This window comes from Bemisia tabaci, chromosome 10 (genome assembly GCF_918797505.1).
Source record: "Bemisia tabaci chromosome 10, PGI_BMITA_v3".
Classification (NCBI taxonomy): domain Eukaryota; kingdom Metazoa; phylum Arthropoda; class Insecta; order Hemiptera; family Aleyrodidae; genus Bemisia; species Bemisia tabaci.
Window position 1 is genome coordinate 22,085,969 of NC_092802.1, and position 23,396 is coordinate 22,109,364.

At 37.7% G+C, this 23,396-nt stretch overlaps 2 protein-coding genes across 2 annotated transcripts; one reads left to right on the top strand and one right to left on the bottom strand.

Moving 5' to 3' along the window:
• Positions 1–4,404: 4,404 nt before the first annotated feature.
• On the bottom strand, positions 4,405–9,948 carry LOC109037981 (4,5-DOPA dioxygenase extradiol). Its single transcript, XM_019052884.2, has 3 exons — positions 9,696–9,948; positions 8,450–8,655; positions 4,405–7,094 (listed from the first exon to the last, which is right to left on the bottom strand). Exon 3 carries the CDS (start codon positions 6,990–6,992, stop codon positions 6,198–6,200), a length of 795 nt encoding a protein of 264 aa, XP_018908429.2. The 5' UTR covers positions 6,993–7,094; positions 8,450–8,655; positions 9,696–9,948; the 3' UTR covers positions 4,405–6,197.
• A 1,416-nt stretch (positions 9,949–11,364) lies between these two features.
• LOC109037974 (myotrophin) lies at positions 11,365–20,685 on the top strand. The gene is made up of 4 exons (XM_019052871.2): positions 11,365–11,811; positions 13,837–13,947; positions 14,639–14,722; positions 15,793–20,685. Exons 1-4 carry the CDS (start codon positions 11,722–11,724, stop codon positions 15,910–15,912), a joined length of 405 nt encoding a protein of 134 aa, XP_018908416.1. The 5' UTR covers positions 11,365–11,721; the 3' UTR covers positions 15,913–20,685.
• Positions 20,686–23,396: the final 2,711 nt, after the last annotated feature.

Genomic DNA, 23,396 nt, shown 5'->3' on the forward strand with positions numbered 1-23,396 from the left:
CCTTTTAGAGGTTTTGAGAAGTGATCGGGCATAACACTTTAAGAACTGATTTTGCGTGAAGTTAGTGTTGTATGCCAGTGAAGTCAGATTCGTAAGTTTTAATGCGAACACACGTATCGACGGTTAAGTCCGCAACCTCGTATCTTAGTTTGCGACGTCACAGACCTCCTGTCATACTTGACTTTTTTAATGTAAAACCACTCAACGGAAATGCTTAAACACTGCCATGATTTTTCTTCTCTGTGCGAGGAAAATTCTACGAAAACTTCAAGGAATGATGCCGATTTGCTGATCTTTAAGAAATAAAAAAGGAGCAGAGATTTTCAAGCGCAGCAAACGAGATACGTGGTTGTGGACTAGACCGTCGATATGCCACTTTCCATTCGTTTTGAAACATTAATGAAAACCATCAAGTGAACGCTCCGTAGAGGGAGGGGTGCATAAGACGTGTTTACTCGTGTTGGGCGCATTTCTTGGGAAAGCCCCGTCAACACTGCTAGCAAAAGTTCACGGAGCTTTAGGCGAAAGTTAAGTTCCGCAAACCTACCTCTGTGCGGACACGGCCCTCCATTTCTAATAAATGAACGAACAAATTATGAAAGAACAAACATAAATGTGGTTTAAAAATTTTAACTTCCGCCGCCGCGCGCCGCGTAGACCGCACCGTATTTGGCGCAATGCGTGAGGTATTCCTACAGTCTTGTAGGCGCTATGCGTTTCACGCCGACCGCTACTGAACGCACTGTATGTGACGTAATGCGTGAAGTATCCATGCATTCTTGTAGGCGCTATGTGTTTCACGCCGACCGCAGTGACCGCACAGATTTTGATGAAATGCGTGAAGTATTCATGCAGTCTTGTAGGCGCTAATATGTGTTACATGCCGACCGCCAAGCCGAGGGCTTCTCCTTTTCATCTCAAACCCTTGTCATCCTTACTAGTCGTAACTTTTCCTTTTGCACTGTCTACGGAGAGAGACAGGACAAAACGGTATTGCGCGGCGGAAAAGGAAAAGTTTTCTGGAACAGGCTATACTCTAAAATTTATACAACGGTTATCTGATGACTCAAACATCGATTTGAAAAGAGAGGCGAGGAAAATAAATTAATGAATAATTATAAGTAATTTTTAAAAAAAGGAGAAAGTCGTGAAAGTGATTCTAGTTAAATTGATGCACGTGCAGAAAATCGAATTCAAAAATTATCTCAGATATTTTTTTATTCGGTTGAAGGTTCCTATACTCATACTTATTTTTCCCTTTTTAAGAAAAAACGTACAAATATAATGAAAAGAAACATTAAAATGATATTTTTGGTCTTATCTCGGAAAAATCATGTCTACGTCTGATTGTAGATATTCATATTCCGATGTTGTAAGTTGGCAATCACATAACTTGGTTTGCGACGTCGCAGACTTCCTGTCACACTTTATTTTTTAAACGGAAAACTGCTCGAGAGCGATTCTTTAAAACTGCCGTGATATTTCTTCTCTGTGCGAAGAAAATTCTGCATAAACTTCAAGGAAAGATGCCAATTTGTTCCTTTTAATATAATAACATAGAGGCGGAGATTTCCAAACATCGCAAACGAGATATGCGATTGCGGACTTACGCCGTCGATTTGTTTACCAGCGAGAATTAGGCAGTGAAAAACTTGCAACGTCGCAAAATGAGGTTTGACTTATTTTAGCCTTACCACCGGTGATGAGAAAATGTGTCACAACACACGGGCTAGTAAGAAAGATCACAGGCAGTCGCAGTCGTGATCTTCTGCTATCAAATGAAAGCGACAAAGTTGAAGGCGCCCTGAGCAACTATTCCACCACAGAAGTATTGCACAGTATCAAACGAAAATGAAGGCGCTCCACCGTACGTAAATTGACCGGTATCGTTCACCGTTGTCCAAAGTCTTCCTGATCGTACGATATGCGACTCCTGTTCGATCGATTTTTGTGAAACTTGGTACCAGGGAGAATTGTTTGACGTAGAAGTCAAATTTTCAAAATTCAAGATGACGGAAGTGGCTTTAAAACGATACCTCGGCGCCTTCCAGATTGTCCTACTTTGGGATCAAAACATCTGATCTTTTTCTGTTCATTTTGAAATTAGTTGCAATCTCAGCTACCTAATTTAAACCTCAATATAGGGAGGGGGAAAAAACATAATGATGATAATAAGATTTTGATTTTTCTAATTTTTTAGATATTTTTGTCTCCTGGTCGAGGAGATGATGGTTGAAACCACCCCGAAACGTTCAATACATTTATGTTTGTTGTTTTTTTTTAGCCTTGGGTACCCGTTCTCATGTATTTTTTAGTTACTGATCAGAATTGTTTAGGGCATTCGTGGAAAACAAAAAACAGCAACAGCTCCCCAATATCGTTCAAACATAGGACAAAAAAGCTGTGAGCTTTCACAAGTGTAAAATCACCCGAGTTTTCTTGCGTCTTCGATAGGTAAGCATTAGTTGTATCAATGTAAGTTGCTCTCCAAAATTAACATTTTATTGTTTACTTATAGCTCTCTTCTCTCCTAAATAATCTACTGCACCAATCTTAAATAATTTACTGAAATCAAAATTCAACAAATTTTAATTTTTTTTCTAATCTTTCTCAACTCCCTAATATAATATTTTCTCCTATTTCTTTCTGAAACCTTAGGTAACACTCTGTGGCCTTGACAAGTATTTCTAGCAGAGATCGGACGAAGGTTCGATTATGCCGATGACGTTATTTGCATTTTTACAATTTTACCAATGTTAAGTGTAAAACCTCGTACCTTGTTTGGGAGTTGCTTTTCGGACTTCTCGTCGTGCGATTCGTTTTCCTCTGTGCGAGATTTTGAAAAGAAAATGTGCTGCGTGGTATTTTAATTCACACCTCCTCTAGAGGCTCATTGGAAAAAACTATAACGTACTTATTTGAGAAAAAGGCAGCGTAAAAAGTTAAAAAAAAAAAAAAAAAAAAAAAAAAAAAAAGAGGACAAATTACCTATTTAAAGGGTGAAAGTCGAATAAAAGATATTGAACATTCCGTACTGTGGAAGCATTTCAGATGACAAAAAATAATCATTAAAACAGTTAAAGAAATAGTTACTTTTAACCATTATTATGGCACATTATTAAATAACTCACTACCTCTCTCAATTTTTTTTCACTCGTGTGACTCTACCCTTGGATAATACATACAAAGAAGAATGCAGTTGTCTGTGTTCTTTTTTTTTATTATTGTACAGAAATCATTTTCAGTCAAAATACCTAAGACAAAACTTAAAACTATGCACAGCCTGATTCAGGTAACTCAGGTAACTGATAAGAAAGGATACAATTGATTGTTTATGCGATGTTTATCCTTCACTTAAAAAATTCGTTTGTGAGAATTACAAATTTTAAAAAAAGTTTAGGAAAATAGGACAATAAACTGAATGAGCCAAGTGAACAACAACCATTCACTACTTGCATCAGATCATTGATATACAGATATTTTTCATTGTTGGTATTTTGAAATATCATGGTTCCAAACATTTATCAACTGAAAAACATGCTAATACAAAAAAAAATACTTGAGTAGGTAAGGAATACAGTACAGTAAATGAAAACGTAATTATTTCTCTGCCTGGTTTCACTGTAAAATGGCTCAGAATTTCAAAGGCAGTTGCCTAAAAAAGTAATATTTAGGACTTTCATTATGGCCTTGCGATGAAATTTTCAGCACACTTCACTAATTAACACTGGAAGTATTTAACCAAAATCATTCTAAACATATGTCATGTTGTCTAATTTCTTTTCATGAAGTATCTGTTTAAGGCAGAACTGAATAACTTTGTGACTTAAAACTCTGGATTTGTATTACATAGAAGAGAGAACTAGAATCAAAACTTAACTTAGAAATCTCACCAATTAATGTAATACAAACCATGCTTAACTCCCAAGAAAATTGGAACTTAATCCAGAACTACCTTACTAAAATACTTAAACACAAAATAACCTTAAATAACACTTCAATTACCAACCACACCCCGACACTTATTGTTGCAGCCGGAGAAGAGTCCCCCTCTAGGGATGATTCCGGCACTATCCGGGCAGATATGCAGCCGTGAGTTTGGTTTAGTTGGTCGGCTCGATCTCGGTCCCCGATCTCCCTAGCCAGCTCCTGATCAGAGCATTTTCTAATTTAGAGCCAAACCAACATATGATAGTTTAACCATCCAGACAATCATCTGGCCGAAACCCACCCCATGTTGGGGTGGTAGCGCGAAACAGATGAGAGTCGAAATCCCTGACTATGTATAACACAGCCAGCGAAGTAGGATGCTTAAATTGTCATATCTTCGAGAAGATTCGCCACTTTTTCTGCCGGTAGAACTACAAAAAAAAAAAAAAAAAAAAAAAAAAAAAAAACTCTGGATTTTCTCCTGGATTAAAAAGAAAGTATGTAGTCATAGAGTAATTCTAAGTCTGAGTGTTGCATTGTTTCCTGGTGAATAAATAAAACATGAGAAGAAATTGGACAACATCGATTGTAGTTAGGTTGATTCTGATTCCAAATGTACACTGTACAAGCAAAACCAGTCCACACGGGCCAGTCATGCCTGTGGATGAATATTGAGACCCTGCTCAGCATTGGTGGCAGGAAGTGTAAATGCAATCAGGCCCGCCACATCCCATCTCGGGCCCTGGTACCAATTTTCTGGCCCGGGCCCCTAGCACAGGGGGGGGGGGGGGGGGTCCGGGGGGCCTCCTTCGGGAAATTTTTGAAATTTTAAATCTATTTGGACGTATTATGAAGCTCTTATGATGGAGATTTTCCATCAATTTCTGCAGAATAATTACGCCTTTTTGTTTACTTTCAGCACCAAAAACTTTCGAATTGTTGCATTCAAAACATCTATAATTTTTTTTTTTGAGGGGGCAGATGATCATTTTCAATTCTATGGGGAGCCGGGCCCCCCTGGACTCCCCTTTCGTACGTCTATGGCAAGGGAGTTAAGCCATTGAAGTCGAGGATGCCCAGAAAGGAGCCTCTTAGCATCCGACAACGGAAGAAAATGAAACACAGTTACTATAAATATCATTCTACATATACTCAAAATCTTGAAAATCTCTAAAGAAGTAAGAAAAATTTTATAGTGCCCTAGCGTGTTTTTGAAACTTCATTCACCTTTTGCGGAATTTTTACGGTAATTTTTTCACTTTTCCCTACGAGACAAGGGTTACACATGAATTCGTAGTGGTTTGTCACCTGCATCACGGGCCCCTCCAGGGCCCGGGCCCCGGTACCAGGGACCCAGTATCCCCCCCCTTGTGGCGGGCCTGAATGCAATGCATATCTTATGGGAGCAGCCAATGATACGTTCACTGGCTCCAGTCGAATGATAGGTGGGCAGGGAGGGGGGAGGGGTGGACATCCAAAAAAATGCAAAAAGACGGACTGGTGTGGATTGGTCTTGTGTACGATTAAGTTATATAAAATTTTCCAGTGGAATTGGTTACCTCATTCTAGGAGATACGTATATTTTTCTACTCCCTAAATCAAACTGACCAAAAAAATAAACATAAGAGTGGTTTTATTTTCAGGTCAGGTTTTCTCATTTGTTTAATGATTAACTTTTTCCTCAATTCACATGCACCAAATCTTCAAAATATTTCAATAGATACAAATATATGAAAAAATGGAGAAAGGGTTCGAAGTTTAGCCAAGTCAAGTAGCAGAGGTCGCAAAAAATTGCAATCACATTGTCAAATTAATGCTATTGCATGAGAGGGTTGTGTATGTTGTCTACTGAGCAACTGAGGGTGCTCCTCGTGGTGAAATTTATTCACATAAAATTGAAAAAAGTTGGAATCTTATTTTACATTGCAGATTGCATACTTCTCTCACATAAGGAACAAAATTTTTTCATCATTAGAAATTGGCTTTTATTGAGGAAAAATGATATAAAAATATTGCAATTTCGCAGAGACAGATTGTAATTTCATAGGATGAGATTGCAAAATTTTTTTGCAATGCAAATAGCAATATTTTCGTTGCATTTGTGCTACTTGGCAACTGTATGCTTTCAACTATCAAAAATGTTAAGAAGCTTTGAAAAACTAACCAAGGTGAGAGCTACCTGGTAATTAATTCAACTCTTTCTTTTTTTGATTTGGTATTTTTACGGACAACTATCATTCTATATTTGGTAAAAATTACTTGGCATTTCAGCCAAATTGCACAGACAACATACTAATTGCACCGCCTCCTTCCATGCCATCAACTAGGATACTCACAGGTTCATCAGGATGATGTGCGCCTAGCACATAAAGCAAGGGCAAATAATGTTCTGATGTTGGCACTGAAAGCTTGCCATATTCATGCTTCATAAAATTCACAAGCGGGTGGTCTTTTGCTTCCATTTGCACGTTGAGGTTTTCCCGGACATATTTGTTGAAGTTTACGGCCCATGGGTAGACATCATCACCATCTTTCCAATCCCACTGTAGCTTTCTCAGGTTGTGCACCACATTACCACTTGCTACAATCATGACGCCTTGATCACGCAATGGAGCCAGTTTTTGACCCATTTCAAAATGCCATGCCGGTGGTTTCGTTATGTCTAGACTGAGCTGTACCACAGGTATGTCTGCTTTTGGGTACATATTGATGAGAACAGTCCAAGCACCATGATCAAAACCCCACTCCTGATCCATCTGCACAGAGACTGGCGATAGAAGCTCGGCAACCTGTTTCGCAAGCTCAACTGAGCCGGGCGCAGGATAGCGTGGTTTGTACAAGGCCTTGGGAAAGCCGTAAAAATCATAGATCGTGCGGGGATTTTCCATTGCTGTTACAGCTGTGCCTTCCGTAAACCAATGAGCAGATATTGCTAGGATGGCACGAGGGCGAGGCAAACTCTCGCCAGCCTTTTGCCAAGATTCTGTGTAGCGATTCTTTTCTATCCCATTCATTGGACTGCCATGGCCCACAAACAGTGCAACCATTCGTGAGAGACTCATGACTAGTCTTAAGAAATAAGTCTTTCTATTATAATGGCACAGTTTTAATTGATGAATGTCTGGATGCTTGACAAAATTCAAATAGCTGAAATTTTAAGTGTCCTGAAACAGATAAAGTGAGCATGTTTAAGACAAGGTGTAGACATATTTTAATACCTATGTGAAAGTTTTTTTGCATATTTCGCAATAGATACATAGTCAACAAGAAACTTATGATTCTTTATAAAGATGTGCTTCACTATATACCTGACGGGATACACTAGCCTTGTGATTTCACACAGGAGATGTGTCCTGGTTTTATTACAAGTCATTTATGCCGTCTCGGCTCTAGACCGAAATTAAATCCTCTCTTTTTTTACTTGTGATCTTCTGTTGTTTTCTTTTTCATACTTTATTGTGGGACAAATTTGGACCTCGAAAAATGAGGGTATAGGCAATCTCATTCTTAGACACCAACCTTAAGATGAAAAAAAAAAAAAAATGAACAGGCTTCTGGAGCTGAATTTGCTGTACCTTTGAAATTTATTCCTAATGCAAGAAGTTATGGCACCTTTAGTTTTTATGAACAGATACAGCAGATTTGATTATTCTGTACTATTTCCTGAGTGTTTTTCAACTTGCATGGGAAGAACATCTTCAAAGCTCGACCTCAAAACATCAATCTCAGCTCACTCAGTGTAAGAATGACTCACACATGAGCTTCAGGGCTGGCACACTATAAAAACTGTCTGTAGTAAAAAGCAAATGCAGAGACTCTCTCAACTATCTCAACTCGAAAATGAAGAAAAAGTAATGGTAAAATCTGACAAGGGATGCAGAATTTTTCAAGCTCCCACGTTTTCACGCGCCCGCTTGCCGGCTGTCCACATTTTTCTCATTAGTTTTCCACAAAATTTCCCACTAATTTCAAAAGTACGGCCCTTTTTCCTCCTCCTTCTTGTGATTTTTGACTTGACCCATAAAATTTTCCCTCCTTCCACGTTTGTAAGTAAGAGCCTTTTTATTCCATGTTTTCAAACGCCCGGGCGGGCTCATGATCGAGCATTATCTGCACTCCTGAATCTGACGTTTTTTGGTGCCAAGAACAAGGCAGGGGGTAAGCAGAAATGCTCTATGTTGCCCTGGGCTGTTTTCATAGTATCCAATGCGATGGTTTTACTGTGCAGAGTCTTTCGTTAACTTTCAGAGTTGGTTTCAGTGATGCAGTGGTCACCACAGTTTTTCCTCAATACTGAGGCCCTAGATTCGATCCCCTGTGGTCATGGGTTTTTATCAGTACTTAAAAATCCATTTTTGTGGCTGACCTTTCAGAAGGGGATTAAAATTTGCCAAAATTATAAATACTTAGAAATGTTGTTTCTTGTAGGTATGCTTCTTTAAATTACTTGGATTTTTGTTTCTTTTTTCTTTCATTAAAAAAAAAGAAAAAAAGAAGAAAAAAAAACAACAAAACTTACGTCTTGTGGATGGAGCCTTTTCCTCTTCTTCAGAAGTGACATTCAAAGCTAGAGGAGTATCAGAGCTGATGTCCCTAGAAGATTTCTTCAACTTGACTGCATCAATGTTCTCATCATCGGTCAAAACATTGCCAGAGCAAGCCATGCATGGATCTGGTAAACTTTAGAACAACTTATTCATGGCCAGTGAACCAGGAGGGAAACCACTAAAAAAGAAGAAGAAAATAATGTGATACTACTTAGATAACAAAAGAGAATACAACTCATCAGGAAAATCAGTTACTCTTGACTTATATTTTTGTGAGTAAAGAAGATGCAATGAAAATTCCAAGATGGTTAAAGCCAGATCGTTCAATGTCTTTTTAATTAAATTTGAACCCAGCTTTAGTTCTGCAGCAAGAAAAAGCAGACCTAAATGATCCTTCACCTCTAGTTAGACAAGCACCAGTGTTCTGCCCTCCCTGGGCGCCATGCGCCAAATGCCCCTACAAATCGGGCTTGGCTCTTGAATATTGGGGGGACTGAGCCATCATGGTGCCTAGAAGAACTCGCAATCAGGAAGTAGCGGTAGCAATGAAGCGCTCTCTATACGCCTCGTTCGCAGTGCAACCCAAGGGCAATAGTTTGGCTTCTAAAAAATAGTAGATGGCTCCTAAAAATTGGGCTTTTCGGCCATGGTGGCTCCTAAAATTTTAGGAGTAAGACGGAACACTGATGAGCACAATATGATGAGCGTGCTAGGCACGGCCTGAGCTGTTTCTGTTTCACCTTCTCGGTTCACTCCCCTCCCGTAATTACTTGATTGGGTACGATTGGAGACAGAAAATCAGACAGATCTACAATGTTGAAATCATGGACATTAGGAGCCAAAAAAGCCCGGGAGTAAACTGTGAACTTTACAGAATGATTCAAGGTTACATACTGGTAATATGCTTGTGATTGAGTCTCAAAATATATTGTCTTGTGCTTGGCTTATGGGAGATCCGCTCTTAAAACCTACAGCATGAAGTGCTAAGGCATGGAATTTATCCTTCTTAAAATTTGTATTCATCAATCAAGAGTGCCTTCAACATGTGAACCCTTTATTGAAGTTTTTGTTAGGGTGACAGTGGTGTCCCGGGCAGTTCTCTCGCACTCAAATTCTGTGCAGTAACAAAACAAGTGTATGGAATTCAAATTGCCAATTTTCCGTAGCGGAAAGAGCACTGAAGTGAGGCGAAATAAGATACCTAATAAAAGGGCAAACCTTTTGGAGAGTCACTAGGTGAGATGATTGGATATGAAGACACTGCCGTTTAGATTTACGAGTTTGGAGGTCAGAACACAAATTGCAAAAAATATGCGAATGATAAGAGCGAAAATGACGAGGCAGCACGAATGATATAATTCAGATTACTTTTTAAATCACAATTTCACAATATTTGCGCAAATATTCCTCTGAATGCAGGAAATGTGTGGTGTGAATCGGATGACGCAACCTAACCTATCATTTCCTGAAGTAAACAATAAACAAACAATCTCAAGAACCGCGAAATTCAAAAAGGCGTACTTTGAGCGATTCAGCGATTCGAGGTGAGTTTTTTTCCAGGCAAAGGACGTCATGGCTGGGTATAAAGGGACTCTAGTCATGGCTCAATCACAATTTTAGTGAATACTCACGGTGTTTGAGTTCCTCTCCGGCGTACAATATGAGTCCGTAAATTATAATGCAAATATTAGAAAGAGCTCTGTCAAAATTGAAGAGTCACAAACTGTACTGCCGTGATTGGTAAGAATGCCGTATGAGCATTCAAACGTTGCCAAATTTCTTCCCAGAAGATCATTATTTTTAAAGAATGTCATGAATATATTTCCTTTAAATTTTCAGACTTTGCTCACTTTGCAGATCAAATTACGAAGAAAATCTTCTGAAAAATCGGAGGAGCGATGTTATAGATTTTCCTGAAAATTCATGATTGGTTAAACGAAATTAGATAACGCCTGACAGCTCATACGGTGTTTTTCCTGCAGTGGTTCTTGCCGTTTTTTCCCGAACTAACGCTGAAGCAGCGAAAATATTTACATTTCTTTAAACTTTGAGTAAAATATATATGGATACAAATTTTTCAAAAGTCGTCTTCTCTGTCTCCCCAATACTCTCCCCTCCCCCTCCCCTTTCGAGAATCGAGACGCAAAGCAGCAAATGTCGACGAGAGACACTTTTCAAAGGGAAAGAGGAGTCGAACTCACATAAAATTCCAAGATTTAGCCAAAAAATGGTATCATTTTCCCTCAGCTAAGAACTGCCTGCTGGAAATCTGTAGTCATTTTTCTTAAAGAAATTGGAAATTTTTCCCATGAGTCATGAATATGAGAGTTTAATTCTTTCATATAACTCTTTCTATGACTCTAAAAATTTCCCTCTTCCTGCTCACAGTAATGCCTAGAGTCCCTTTATACTGAGAGTCAAGACAATTTGAATCCATTTCTGATTGGTTCCCGTATTTTAGGCCTCCACAGTGTCACAAACGGGAATAAAGATTACATTTTCACCAATTGCAAAGATTATAATCTGGAATGGACCAGGGAATTACGGGTTCGGCAAGGAACAAACGGAATGAGAGGAGGAACGGAGAAAGGCATTTGAGAATGGGCCGATCAAAGATTACAAAAAACGTTCAATTTCTGTAATCTTTATTCCCGTTTGTGACATCCATGAGCCGAATTGTCTTGACTCTCAGTATAAAGGGACTCTAGTAATGCCTGAATCCTGAATCCAGTATCGTATTCGCATGAAGCTACATGCCTTGTCACTGTGTATTGCATTGCAGCATAGCGCGGCGCATCATGTACCCGGACTAGCCTTATTTTGAGAAACTCCAAGAGGTACCCCTATCATACCTATTATAGTCTATCCTCCTCTCACTTTTGTTATGCTTTATGCTTCTTCCCTTTCATTTTCATTTCATTTCATTATCGCTTTCTCCATTTTTGATCGTTTTCCATATTATTGCGTGAATAATCACAGATTTCCTCTGGTCTCCCAAGAAATTAGCTCTCAGTCCATTTGAATATTGACCGGGTTCCGCAGAATAAGTGCCGTTGCTCTGCATATTAATTAGTCGAAGCTATAATTTAATTTAATTAGTGGTCCGCCTATCCTTGTTTTTATGTCGACTGACACCTGATAAGTTTGACAAGTAGTGAGTTTCCTTATTCAAGCAGAAGAACTTTCGCAATTCGCATTTAATCCGTCTATTTTAGCCGTCCATTTTCATCAATCAATCCTCAAAATGACTTGCAATCTCTCCGAGATCGTCTGGTCCATCAAGAACAAGGAGACTGACTCAACTGCTGAGTTTCTTGACAGGCTGGAGAAAGAGGTTAGTCTACTGATCGATTCTAAGGTTCCTCACTTTTCTCACCGAATAAACTATGCCTCGATTTATCTCAAGTCATTCTCTTACAACTACAAGACATTAAAAATCTCACTAAGTGTATGAAGATCTATTGAAGTTCTAGATCGTCAATCGCAAGCATCCTGATTGGAGCACCTAACTGACACCAGCGTTTTAGTTTGATTGGATGCATTCTCGATAGACCATAGGATAAGCCTTAATGCTAATGACCCGTTGAGTATGTGGAGATTTTGAGGTTTTGATGATTATTCTTCAACCCTCTCACGATAAGTTCATTTTTTATCCAGTGACTGTCATGGTGGTTGAATGCCCTCCGCACCAGCTCAGCATTTTTTAAAGTGTGGTTTGAGATGTCAAAGGAATTGCAGAAATGGTTCTTAGAATTTGATAATAGTAGTATGGTGGGGATACTTATCAAATATGTAACATTGACTTGTCTATCCTGAATGCTCCTAATTCAATTCTATCATGGTAGCTGGACTAGAAGAATGTTGCCCATTGCAATTTGGTAGAACTGCAACCATCCTTATCAGTATTTAAGCTGGCTCGTAAACAGTAAAATGTACGCCTAATTATCAGAGCAACCATCTAAAATCCCTCACTTACTCTGTCTGAGGGAAAGCTACAGCAACCAGCATAACAATACTGCTGGTCACTGGAGTAGATTTTGTAAGTATTTTTCGGAATGGGTGGCTTGCTTGGTCACATGAGTTTTTACTTGTTTGTCACTATTTGAAGGTAAGTTTATTTTGTAAATCAATTGTCTAGTGTCTTAGGATCATGTTAAAAGCTGTAAAGGTATACTTTGTTACTTATTTATTCAGAACACACTCCGGCAGTCCAACGCTCAAACCCTGGATGTTCTCCCAATGCGTGTAAATCATTCTTAACTCTTCAACCAACATCTCAATATCATTCAGAACGTTCCCACGTTTTATAAGCTTATGTTATTTTAAAATCCTGTGTGTTTTAAATGTAACACTATACAGAAAAATTTATCGATAAAGTCTGGTAATCGAAGAAGGATCCTACGTCTACTTTCCTTGCCTCCAGCTAAAACATACCGGTCTCCTCATCTCATCAGTATTGTCAAAGGTAAGTTTTTTTTATCATCAATGATTGATACTATCATTTTGGTGTCTTCAGTGAAGCATTAAAGGGTGAAATAGTAAGATATAACAACTGACTCGCTACATCCAGGTTTGAGCGTTGGACTGCCGGAGTGTGTTCTGAATTAATAAGTAACAAAGTATACCTTTACAGCTTTTAACATGATCCTAAGACACTAGACAATTGATTTACAAAATAAACTTACCTTCAAATAGTGACAAACAAGTAAAAACTCATGAAAATGACCAAATATTGAGCTAATGTCCATGTCTGTTATCACTAAGCAGATGTAAACAATCGCCCATTGACTACAGTCTTCCTTAAAAATAGGGTTTATCCCGTCGGTTCTTATTTATCTAATGAAGGTTTTAACCATTTAAACGTACGAGGAATCCATTTCTGCTTTCAATTTTGATCAAAAAATTAGCGATTGACTCGATATTTGCATTTGAAAAGCGGCTGCCATTTCCTTACGGGAAAATACATTGTAAGTGATGAAGAAACCAGGTCTGTCATATCATTTCACGTCACAAGTATGGCGGACCCGAAACGACCGTTTTGAAAATCCAAATTCTGAGGCGTTTTTAAGTTGATTTTTTGGGGGTATTCTCATAAGTAAAGGCTCGGTGTTGGAAATCCTCCCACTGACACTTGACACAACAAATGAGCTCATCTTATTAAGTAATGCTCTAATTATAAGAACCAGTGGATTTGATGTAATTTTATTTTAGGAGTTACATTTTTCCATTTACTTTGTATCCTTTCTTCCAACTTTAAGCTGCAATTTTACCTGCAATACCCTGCAAATTTTCACCAGCAATGTTCAATGGAATACTGCACTTATATTCGGAAGTTCAAATGCATTTTCATTTATTTCAGGCCGGGGACATAAATCCTGCATACAATGGTCGCAACTTAATCCACTATGCAGCAGACTATGGAAATCTTCACACTTTGGAGCTGCTTGTGAAAAAAGGCTGCGATGTGAATGTAAGTTAAATTTTTACATTAGTACAGTAGGTTGAAGTTTAAAATATCAAATCTATGTTATATCCTAATGCACTGAATGTTGGTCTAATGTATTTCTCTGTTACTCTTTTTATATTCTGTCAGTACCAATGACAAGAATGGAACCATAAAAGAGTCTGTTAGTGCTGTAGTAAGTATTATTTTATACATTAAAATACTTAATCAAAAAAATTATATTTCTGGTATTTAATCTACCTTTACAAAAACTTCCTACATAATCTTCATGGTGACAGTAACGAATGAAATGGTAGGTATTTACCAAGTCAATTTGCAACAAGGTGCTAAAGTATTGCTGGGTCCACATTGTTTCTTGGAGATGGCAAGGCCAGAAAATTCCAACTTCAGATTAAAAAATTTAAGCTGTGATAAGTATCAGTACATGATTGAGGGGATAGAGCTGAGGCAGAAGCATGGGAGTAGGTACTAAGCTAGAGTTAAAGCAGAGAGATCTATAAAGTTGCGGGTCTTTTTAAACCTCATTAGAAGATCAAGCTCGTCAGCAAGATTTTTAGTGTTTTTCTCTTGTTCCAAATACATCCGTTGGTAGGGAGTAAAAATGTATTCAATTCTATACTGTGAAGGAATAATATTTAGAACAGGTCACTCTGTCATATTCCAGGTGTGGAATAATTTTTTTCATATTTTTTTATAGATTATGGACAAACATGAGATCACGCCTTTACTAGCAGCAATTTGGGAAGGGCATGCCAAATGTGTCAAGTTCCTCATCGACAATGTAAGTTCCCCATAATTTTTCTTCATACCTGTTTTAAAGTTCCAAGAATTTAGCCATTATTTTTTAATTTTTCTGAACATTATTGTGCAACTTTAAAATTAAAGATGAAGCAACAGGAAGGTAATGATGGAGAAAATGAAAATAGATCACTGCAAATTCAAGCATTATGATACATGTCTGTCATTAAAATTTCACGTACAACATGATTTAAGCAATGGAATTATTGAATGTATCTCCTAACCAAAATATTGGTGTCTACCTACGCCTAAATCCAAACGGCCTGCTCCTTTAAAACCATGATGTATTTGAATTAAACATGAGCATGATAGTTTCTGGGGTGTGGAAATACAGCAACCTCAATCTTTGAGCTTTAGCTCAGCTGTTGTACGTTGTTTACACTAAAGGCAGGGAAGGAATGCTGCTCAGTTGAAAAGCCTGCCCAAACCATTGTAGTGAGCATTTTAATTCAAGTAGCCTTTAGTTTTACTTTGAGGGGAAAATTCAAGCTTTTAGTAACCTAGGCTAATACTATATGATAACTTTTTGGTTAGGAGTTGATTCTAGTAATTTTTTTCACGCAAATTGTGTTCTCTGTGAAACTTTGAAGAGGAAACATATTTCAGACTGCTTTAATTCGAAAATTCTCTGGTGGTCCATTCTGAGAGACTACATTTTTAAGCCCAAACTTATTTCCCTGAAATTTTGGTATTTTCTCCAATGATGTGAATGAAAAATATTGGTCTCCCAAGCGTCGCTCTGGTGGATACCTAGAGAGGACTTTAAAAACTGGATGAATTTAATGAGAATCAGCCCATCTACATTCCATATCGCCGCTCTTCCCCTCTTATTTCATCATTTTCATCAGAGAATCGAACAACCAAATGCCCTAAAACTACCCCTGAATTTTTCTGAAATTATGACGATTTTATTTAAAACATTTGCACCTTGTGTGGTAATTTCTTGAGATGATAACTCAACTTTGAGTTTCTGTGGATTAAGTTCCCCCTTTTTATGGACAGCTATAATTGGTTTTCAAGGTATCAATATATTATTCAATTTTCTTCTCATAGGGAGCCAATTTGAGTTGGAAAACATCAGATGGCAAAACATACTTGGAAAGCACCGATGATGAAGAAATCAAGAAATTGGTGATAGATGGACTCAAGAAGCAAAACTTACCAGTTGCCTAAACTTCCCAATTTGCAATGGACGGAGCAGAGATTCATCATGCAGCTCTCAACTCAACACTGATATGTACTTCGTACTTAGATTTAAGACAGTCCTCAGACAAACAGTGTGAAAGGTTTTCCATTGTGTACCTAGCTATTAAAGGAGGTTCTCCCAAACGGATCTTCATTGATAGAAGAATGTCAACATTATTGTTAATAGACTGATATAATGGCTACAGCATTCATCATATATTGCAGTTTGATGTTTCCATTGTAAATGGACACATAAGTAGTCTTTTTGAGCGCGTTTCATTCAAGATGGAAGAATGCATGTAACTGTCTCTTGCATTTTAAGTTTCTAATGTTTAATGAGTTATTGATTGATTTATGATTCATTAATTGTTGTTTCCTAGACGAAGGAATGTATCTCAACTCTACCATTGCAAAATTCACTAAATGAATTTATCTCACACTTAAATGACGGTGCAATGGCTGCCCAAAATAGCATTGATTTTTCACTTAATCCCTGAAAAAATCTGTGAAAACATGTCGAATAGTTTCTAAGTTAAAATAAAAATTTCGAGCCGAAATTTGGCAATGGTGATGCAGGACTGCGTGCTATTGTCAGGAAAACAACGTAATGACAAAATCGTAATGGACTAACACAATAAACTCTACAGAGAATTTGGACATGAGGTCATGTTCCATTGTTTCAGTTGGAACCATCAAAAATTGATACAAGTAGTGTGAGGATGACGTAGCCATCTAATCTGTCTGCATAGGTAAAATTACCTATTCATTTGAGACTTTGATTGGACCAAATTTTTAAGAACAATGCTGCTAATATGAAGTCATATTTATAGATTTGGCAATAAATGAAAGAGGGGGAATAATTACTATTAGCCAGTTCCCTGTATTTTAATACTACGACAGCTTTTTATGCTGAAAGTCCTTCTTAAAAAGTATTACTTGATCAGCAGTCTCATCTTTGAACTCATTTTGAATTTATTTAACAAATTTTGTTTTGCAAAAAACACCACTGTTTTTAACTTGCTGTCTGAGGACTTAAAACTTTTTTTTAAAATAGAGAGTAACTGCACCATATCAATTTGCATGAATTGGAAGAAAACTTGTCTTGATTGCTCTGTTTTAAGATTTTTTATCTTTTCCCCTTTTATTTCTCTTTTAAATACAGTAATGATCCAATTATCCAACGCTCTATGGCAAGAGCCGCATCATGGCTGGTTGAATGCGATAAATGAGTATATAAATTGCAACGCGTAAGAATCTCCAATTATACTTTTTTTTTCCAATTCAAGGAAAATTAATGAAACTGTTTTCTTGTAATTTTCTGTGATTTTTTTCGGTTGTTGAGAAAATTCACAGAGATTCAATACAAACTGTTGTTTAGTTTGCCTTTGAAAAAAATTAAACATGAAAGGATATTTACACTGTTGCCATCTGAGGTACGCATTTTCTGACTACAGCCAATGACTTGTGAAACTATGAGCAGCTGCAATCATAGGCTTGTGTTTTTCTAATTTCATCATAACCAATTATTTTATCTTTCTGATTCTTTTTCAGGAAGAAGAAATTATTCTTAGTCTTGCTTCCAATTTGCAAAAGAAAGAAAGAAATAAGATGGGTCTTGACTATTTTATAAGTCCTGAGTTCTAGAGCTGATGTCATTTTATTTGGACCGGCCTGGTTAAGTGGCTATGTCATAGTTTTATATTGCAATTTCTATGGTTTAAATATAATTAGACTTGTAACCTTGTGGTGGTAAAATGCGTCCAGGTGTTTCTTGCAATCGAAACTTCTCGAGTTCAATGAGTCATCAATTGACCTCTGACTTGTCAATGATAATATTGTAATTTATTAACACAATTAACTCGCTCATAGTTTGGACATGAGATTATGTTGATTTGCTTTGGTTTGAACCATCGCAGATCAATAATGCAAAAAATTACTGCAAGAGTGATGTAGCCACTGAATCAGTCCAGCAACAGAAAGGAGCGCACTCAAATGTTTATGAAATGTGAGTTTTGGGTACTTTTAAGTGGATTTAAGACTGAAAAAAAAATTGCTTGATTTTATAAGGACAATAGTCAATCAATGACTTAAATCATCATCATCTTTTTTTTTTTTTTTTTTTTTGATATTTTAGATACATGTATGTTGAATCCTATCTGTCGTATTAAGTCCTTTTAAGGAGCTCCTGAAGCCACCTTGAATTTAATCATATTTTAACTGGAACCATTGAATGTGATAAATTCTTTACAAACTTCTCAACCTGTGTGTCGCTCCTTTTCCGAAATGATTAGCATGTTCCATCCAAAATGTTTGACATTTCATTCCAAATTTTTTTTGTTCCGGTTTTATCCTTCTCTCTTTTTTTAAATTATAAGGTATGAGTCGTTCAAGCTTTGGGTGTAAACTGAAAACTTTGTTTCTCCTTCTGTTTTTAATTTTGAATGGCATGAGCCTGTGAGCTTTAAACGTTTTCCATTTCATTGATTTTCAGTTAATTTTGCTGAATTTTCTTGTCAAATATTTTGAGCATTTAATACCGACTGAAGACCCTCAAATTTTTGGTGACGTTATACACAACATCCATGGCTATGCTCATATGATCACCACCTTGTGCTTGTGCACTGGTGACTCTACCTGCGCTTGTTCTTTGTCAAATTTTGGCCTCTTTTCTTACCTAAGTTAGAAAAGTATTGTGAAACACTAGACACAATACAATCTCTATGTCTTTCTACTATTTTTTTTTTTTTTTTTTTTAAACAAAAAAACTAGTCATACCTTTCTTGAACTTCATCCCTGTAATGATTATTATCTTCTTTTTTCCCTTCCTTGAATCAATTTCTAGAATTTTAGCATAGATCGTAACTTTTAGCAAACCATACTTTAATTTTTTAGTTTTACAGGAGGTTGTAAAAATTTCCAGCCTGATATATTCGAGATTTTTTACATTTTAAAATTTGTATAAACGTTTTTACCGTCCTGGTAGATCTATAACAAGTTGTAGTGCGCCAATAAGAACATGCCTTCATTTTATTCGGGTATTTCTATCTGCCTTAAAATTTTCTTCACTCAAGTAGCAATATTTATGTGTGTAGTCTGTCATAGTTGGGATTAAGTTCAGAAGACACCAATTACATAATTTGTACCAAATTTTCCTACAACCCAGTGAAAAAGTAAAACAATATTTTCCTGTCCTTTTCATGCAAAAAATAGCATTTAATATTAGTCTGTGATTTTTTACTCTGATTCAGTTTGATCTACCTGAATTTCTGTGCCTTGGTTCTCCCGAAATGTTTTCTGTCAATTCAACATTTTATCGCTACAAAGTGAAACAGTCCTTTTCATTTCGTCTTCATTTAGATCAAGTCAGCTGAGGAAAACCAGCTATTTTCCTTCATCTCAGAAATAACACATACTTCATTGATTGCCTTATTGAAACATGAGTGCTTTTATGCATACCGTTACCTTCCAGCCAAGGTATCACAAGCATCATTTGTGCTTAGGCACTATGTTAGCACTAATGTAGCTTTTAAGCATAAATGGCTCTTTGTGATACTTTGGTCTAAAAGTGAGCACTTGATCTTGCACTTGGTCCTTTTGAAGGAAAGTAAATTCTGTTGTGTGTAACATGTTTGAATTAGATGATTTTCACTGACCTTAAAAACGTGGAAGAGTTTCAAGGTTTTGAAAGTTTAGAAATGTTCCGGAGAACTTAGGGAAAAATACTACAAAAATCATTCATGAATCCTGAATTTATAATATGCAACTAAAAGGTAGTTATATGAAGATATTGGAAAGTGCTTTTCTCAAAATTTCTACTCATAGGTATCCGTATAAAATAGGCAGGGAGATAGTCACGAGCACCATGGAATTTCTAACTTGATGTGTACCTTGCAAGAAAATTTTTTCTGAAGATTGTGAAACTCTCGCAGCTACAAGTAATAACAAGAAATTAAGATAGCATGAAGTACACTTCCTGAGTAATCACAAAATTAAAAATAGTGATTTGAAAAGAACTCAATAGAATTGTTCGCTAATATTTTGTGGTCCCCCACCAGAAGGAACGTATCTCGTTTACGCTGTTTCAGCATTTCTACAATCATTATTTTTATGGAAAACCAGTTCACAAATGTGCCCGAAAATATTAGAGTTTTTTCCTACTGAAATAAAGCATTGAAAATTTCAAGCAAATCAATGAGGCAGCTCCTCTACAAAAAATAAAACACATCAATAAGAAATATAGAAACAGCACAATTGAGATATGTTTCCTTGTACGGGAGATGACAATTTATTTAAGAGCAGGATCAGATTTTTAATGGAGTCGGTTTTATTCCCTCCCCTAAAAAATATTCTTTGCTACAATCACAGGTGTCAGTTATGAGTCATTTTCTCGAGGTGTTAATTCAAGGATGGTTGAGAAGTTAACTTCATCTTTGCTGTATTCTTCAGCTTTTTTCTACATTTTATTCACTTTTATTTTAATCCTTCTGTCAAGCCTTTTTTCTCATATTAGTATTTTTTAAAAGGATAAAAGTAATCACTAATTATTATTTTATGTAACGTATTAATCAAAGCTTAAAAAAGCATGTGATGATTTTGATTTCTTGTCCTAGATTGTAATGTGTATAGTCAGCTGCATATATTTTGCATTTAACATTAAGTAAACGTTTGTATTTTCCTAGTTTTATCAGTTGATGTGTTTTTTGTATAAATGGAAAATATTTATTCAATATTTTATAATAATAATTTTTCACTTATTTCAAATGTGTCGTTTTAATCACCTTCCCTATAATTATACATATCATGGGCAAACTAAACAAATGCATCTCCAATTGAAAAGCTGCACCAGCTTATGTTTTACTTTTGTAAATCCTCTTTTTTTATTATTTATTCGTGATTCAGAATCCCTCGAGAGAAGTGCTTACGTTGGGCTCAGGTATTGCAGAGGGTTCAAATCAACCCAAGTAGCATAATTTCCAGGGGCGGGGAGGCGATCGCCCCCTAACAATTTGCCGCGGAGGTCCCGAAGGGGCCCCCGCGGCGAATTTTTTTCGAGTCATCGTTTTTTTCCCCGTAATGTTGTAATTTTCTTATCCTTTTCAATCCCTAAAAGGCCCCGAATTCATTGAAAATTTATCTCTAAGAGACATTGAAGGTCGCAAAAAGCATTTATGATGAAGGGACCCCCGCTGAATCCTAAGAATGGGTTTTTGAAGTTCAAGTACTGTAGAATCCAACTCCAATAATGCCTACGTGTTTAAAAAGTGTGAAATTTTCAAAATTTACCGGGAGGCGGACCTTCTTAGAGGGGCCCCCGAACGACAGGAAAGGCCCTTACATTTAGGTCTCCTAACTTTTCGACTACAAGTCCGTCCCTGTGTGCCGCTATACTGCAGTTTTGACCGTTCAGGCCGTAGTTTAAGGGCGCTAAAGCCAGGGTTTTATTTCGCAAATGGATACTTTTTGCAGAATAATTAAAAAATAAGAAGCAGGAGTAATTTAACGAAATAAAAGAAGGACCTCAAATCTACAACATAACGCAAACAAATTTGGAACGTCTCGTCATGTAAATTCAGAAGATTCGAAAACGCCTTCAATTGAAGCGTCATACCCAACGCGTTCCGGGGAGTTAAAATAGTTGTATCCCTGCGCGACCCTTAAGCCTTACAGTCAACCCCCTCCCCCTCTTTCTTCGGATCTTTTCTGCATTTAATATTTGGGGATACATCTCAGCAAATTGAGGGGCGGGGGAGGGCATGGATTCGATCGACATAAATCGATCGAAAAATGAAAACCAACGTGAATCGATCGACAAATTATATGTATTAAAAAACCGGTGTCGATTCGATCGACATGAATCGATGGAAAAACAAGAACGTGAATCAACGTTACCAATTCGGTCGCCAACCGTGAATTGATCGAAAAACCCGTGAATCGATCGACAGGCCCGTGAATCGGTGTCGATCGATTCACGTCCCTGGTAAAAATTGGCAGTAGAATCTGTGTTTCAAAATACCATAGACCTACAGCCGGCTGTAAGATTTCCAATAGCTTTCTATAGCCGGCTACACAATTTCTTATAGCCTTTTATAGCCGATGGCGATTAAGCAACAGCCAGGCGATTAAGTGTATGCTAAACGTTACTAAATACGGATGCTAGGACTTAGTGAGTTTTTGGACTCCTGCTCTCTTTTTGGGCCGCAGTATTTTGATTTATTTTGCGAGGAAAGCCAATGCATAGCTTAAGTGCGCTTCAGGTAGAATTGTCTATAGCAAATTGGTAATTTTTAAAGGAGGATTATATATAAACAAGTGGTTGGAAATGAAAACAAAATAATATGAACAATGCAAAACGATAATCCGGGTATCGGAACTTGGCTGGTTTGAAAACGCCTTCAAATGCGGCGTGATACCTCACGCATTCCGGGGAGTTCAAATAGTTGTATCATTGCGCCTTAGAAATGCGACGGAAGATTACAATTGAAATAGCCTTCATACACGCTGGCCTTTTCGATTTCCGTTAACATTTTTGCAGTCATGAATGCAATAAAGCTCCGTACTTTTGATGGATGCCCGCCATTTCTAATATATTAGAACGCCTTCAGTTTCGTATGATACTCTGCAATACCTCTAGTGTGAAATAGTTGCTTCAAGCGCCGTCACACGCTGCGGCGCGGCAGGCGGGCAGCTAGCGCAAAACGCGCTTTGGCGCCTACAAACCTAACAGGGATACTTCACGCGTTGCGCAATGCGTGAAGTATCCCTGTTAGGTTTGTAGGCGCCAGTGCGTCGCCGCTCCGCTTACTTTGTGTTAGGCTCTAATATTTTATCTGGCGGAGTCAGCGTTATTCAACTCATTATTATTAAAGTCGCTTTACAACGCACTCTGGCGTTCTACGACCCCCAAACGCCGCGCCACATATGCCTGTCTTCCCAGAGGTTATCGGGCAACTGACACCGCAACATCTCTTCGTCAACCGGTCAACGCCCTGCCGCCAACCCTTTACGGGACGTCCCCGTCGCCTCTTCCCAGGTGGTACCCAATCCAAAACTTGTTTGGGCAACCTCTCCTCCGACATTCTTTGCACATGCCCATACCAGCATAACTGCCTGGACATGACGTCGTGCACGATATCTTTCTCAACCTTCATCACCTGGCGAATTCTCTCATTACGGACACGGTCCCGTCTCGAAATGCCGGCAGATCGCCGCCAAAAATCCATTTCAGTTGCCCTCAACATTTCTTGCGTTCTTTTCGTCAAAGGCCACACTTCACTACCATAGAGCACGATACTTTTAACGATGGCATCATATATCCGGTGCTTGTTTGCCTTCGAGATGCTCTGATCCCAGAGCACCCCGTTCAGCATCGCGATGGCTCTCCTGCCCTGGATGATCCTGTCCTTAATTGCTCTATCCATCCTTCCATCCTGATCGAGCCAAACACCGAGATACTTATACTCGTCACACTCTTC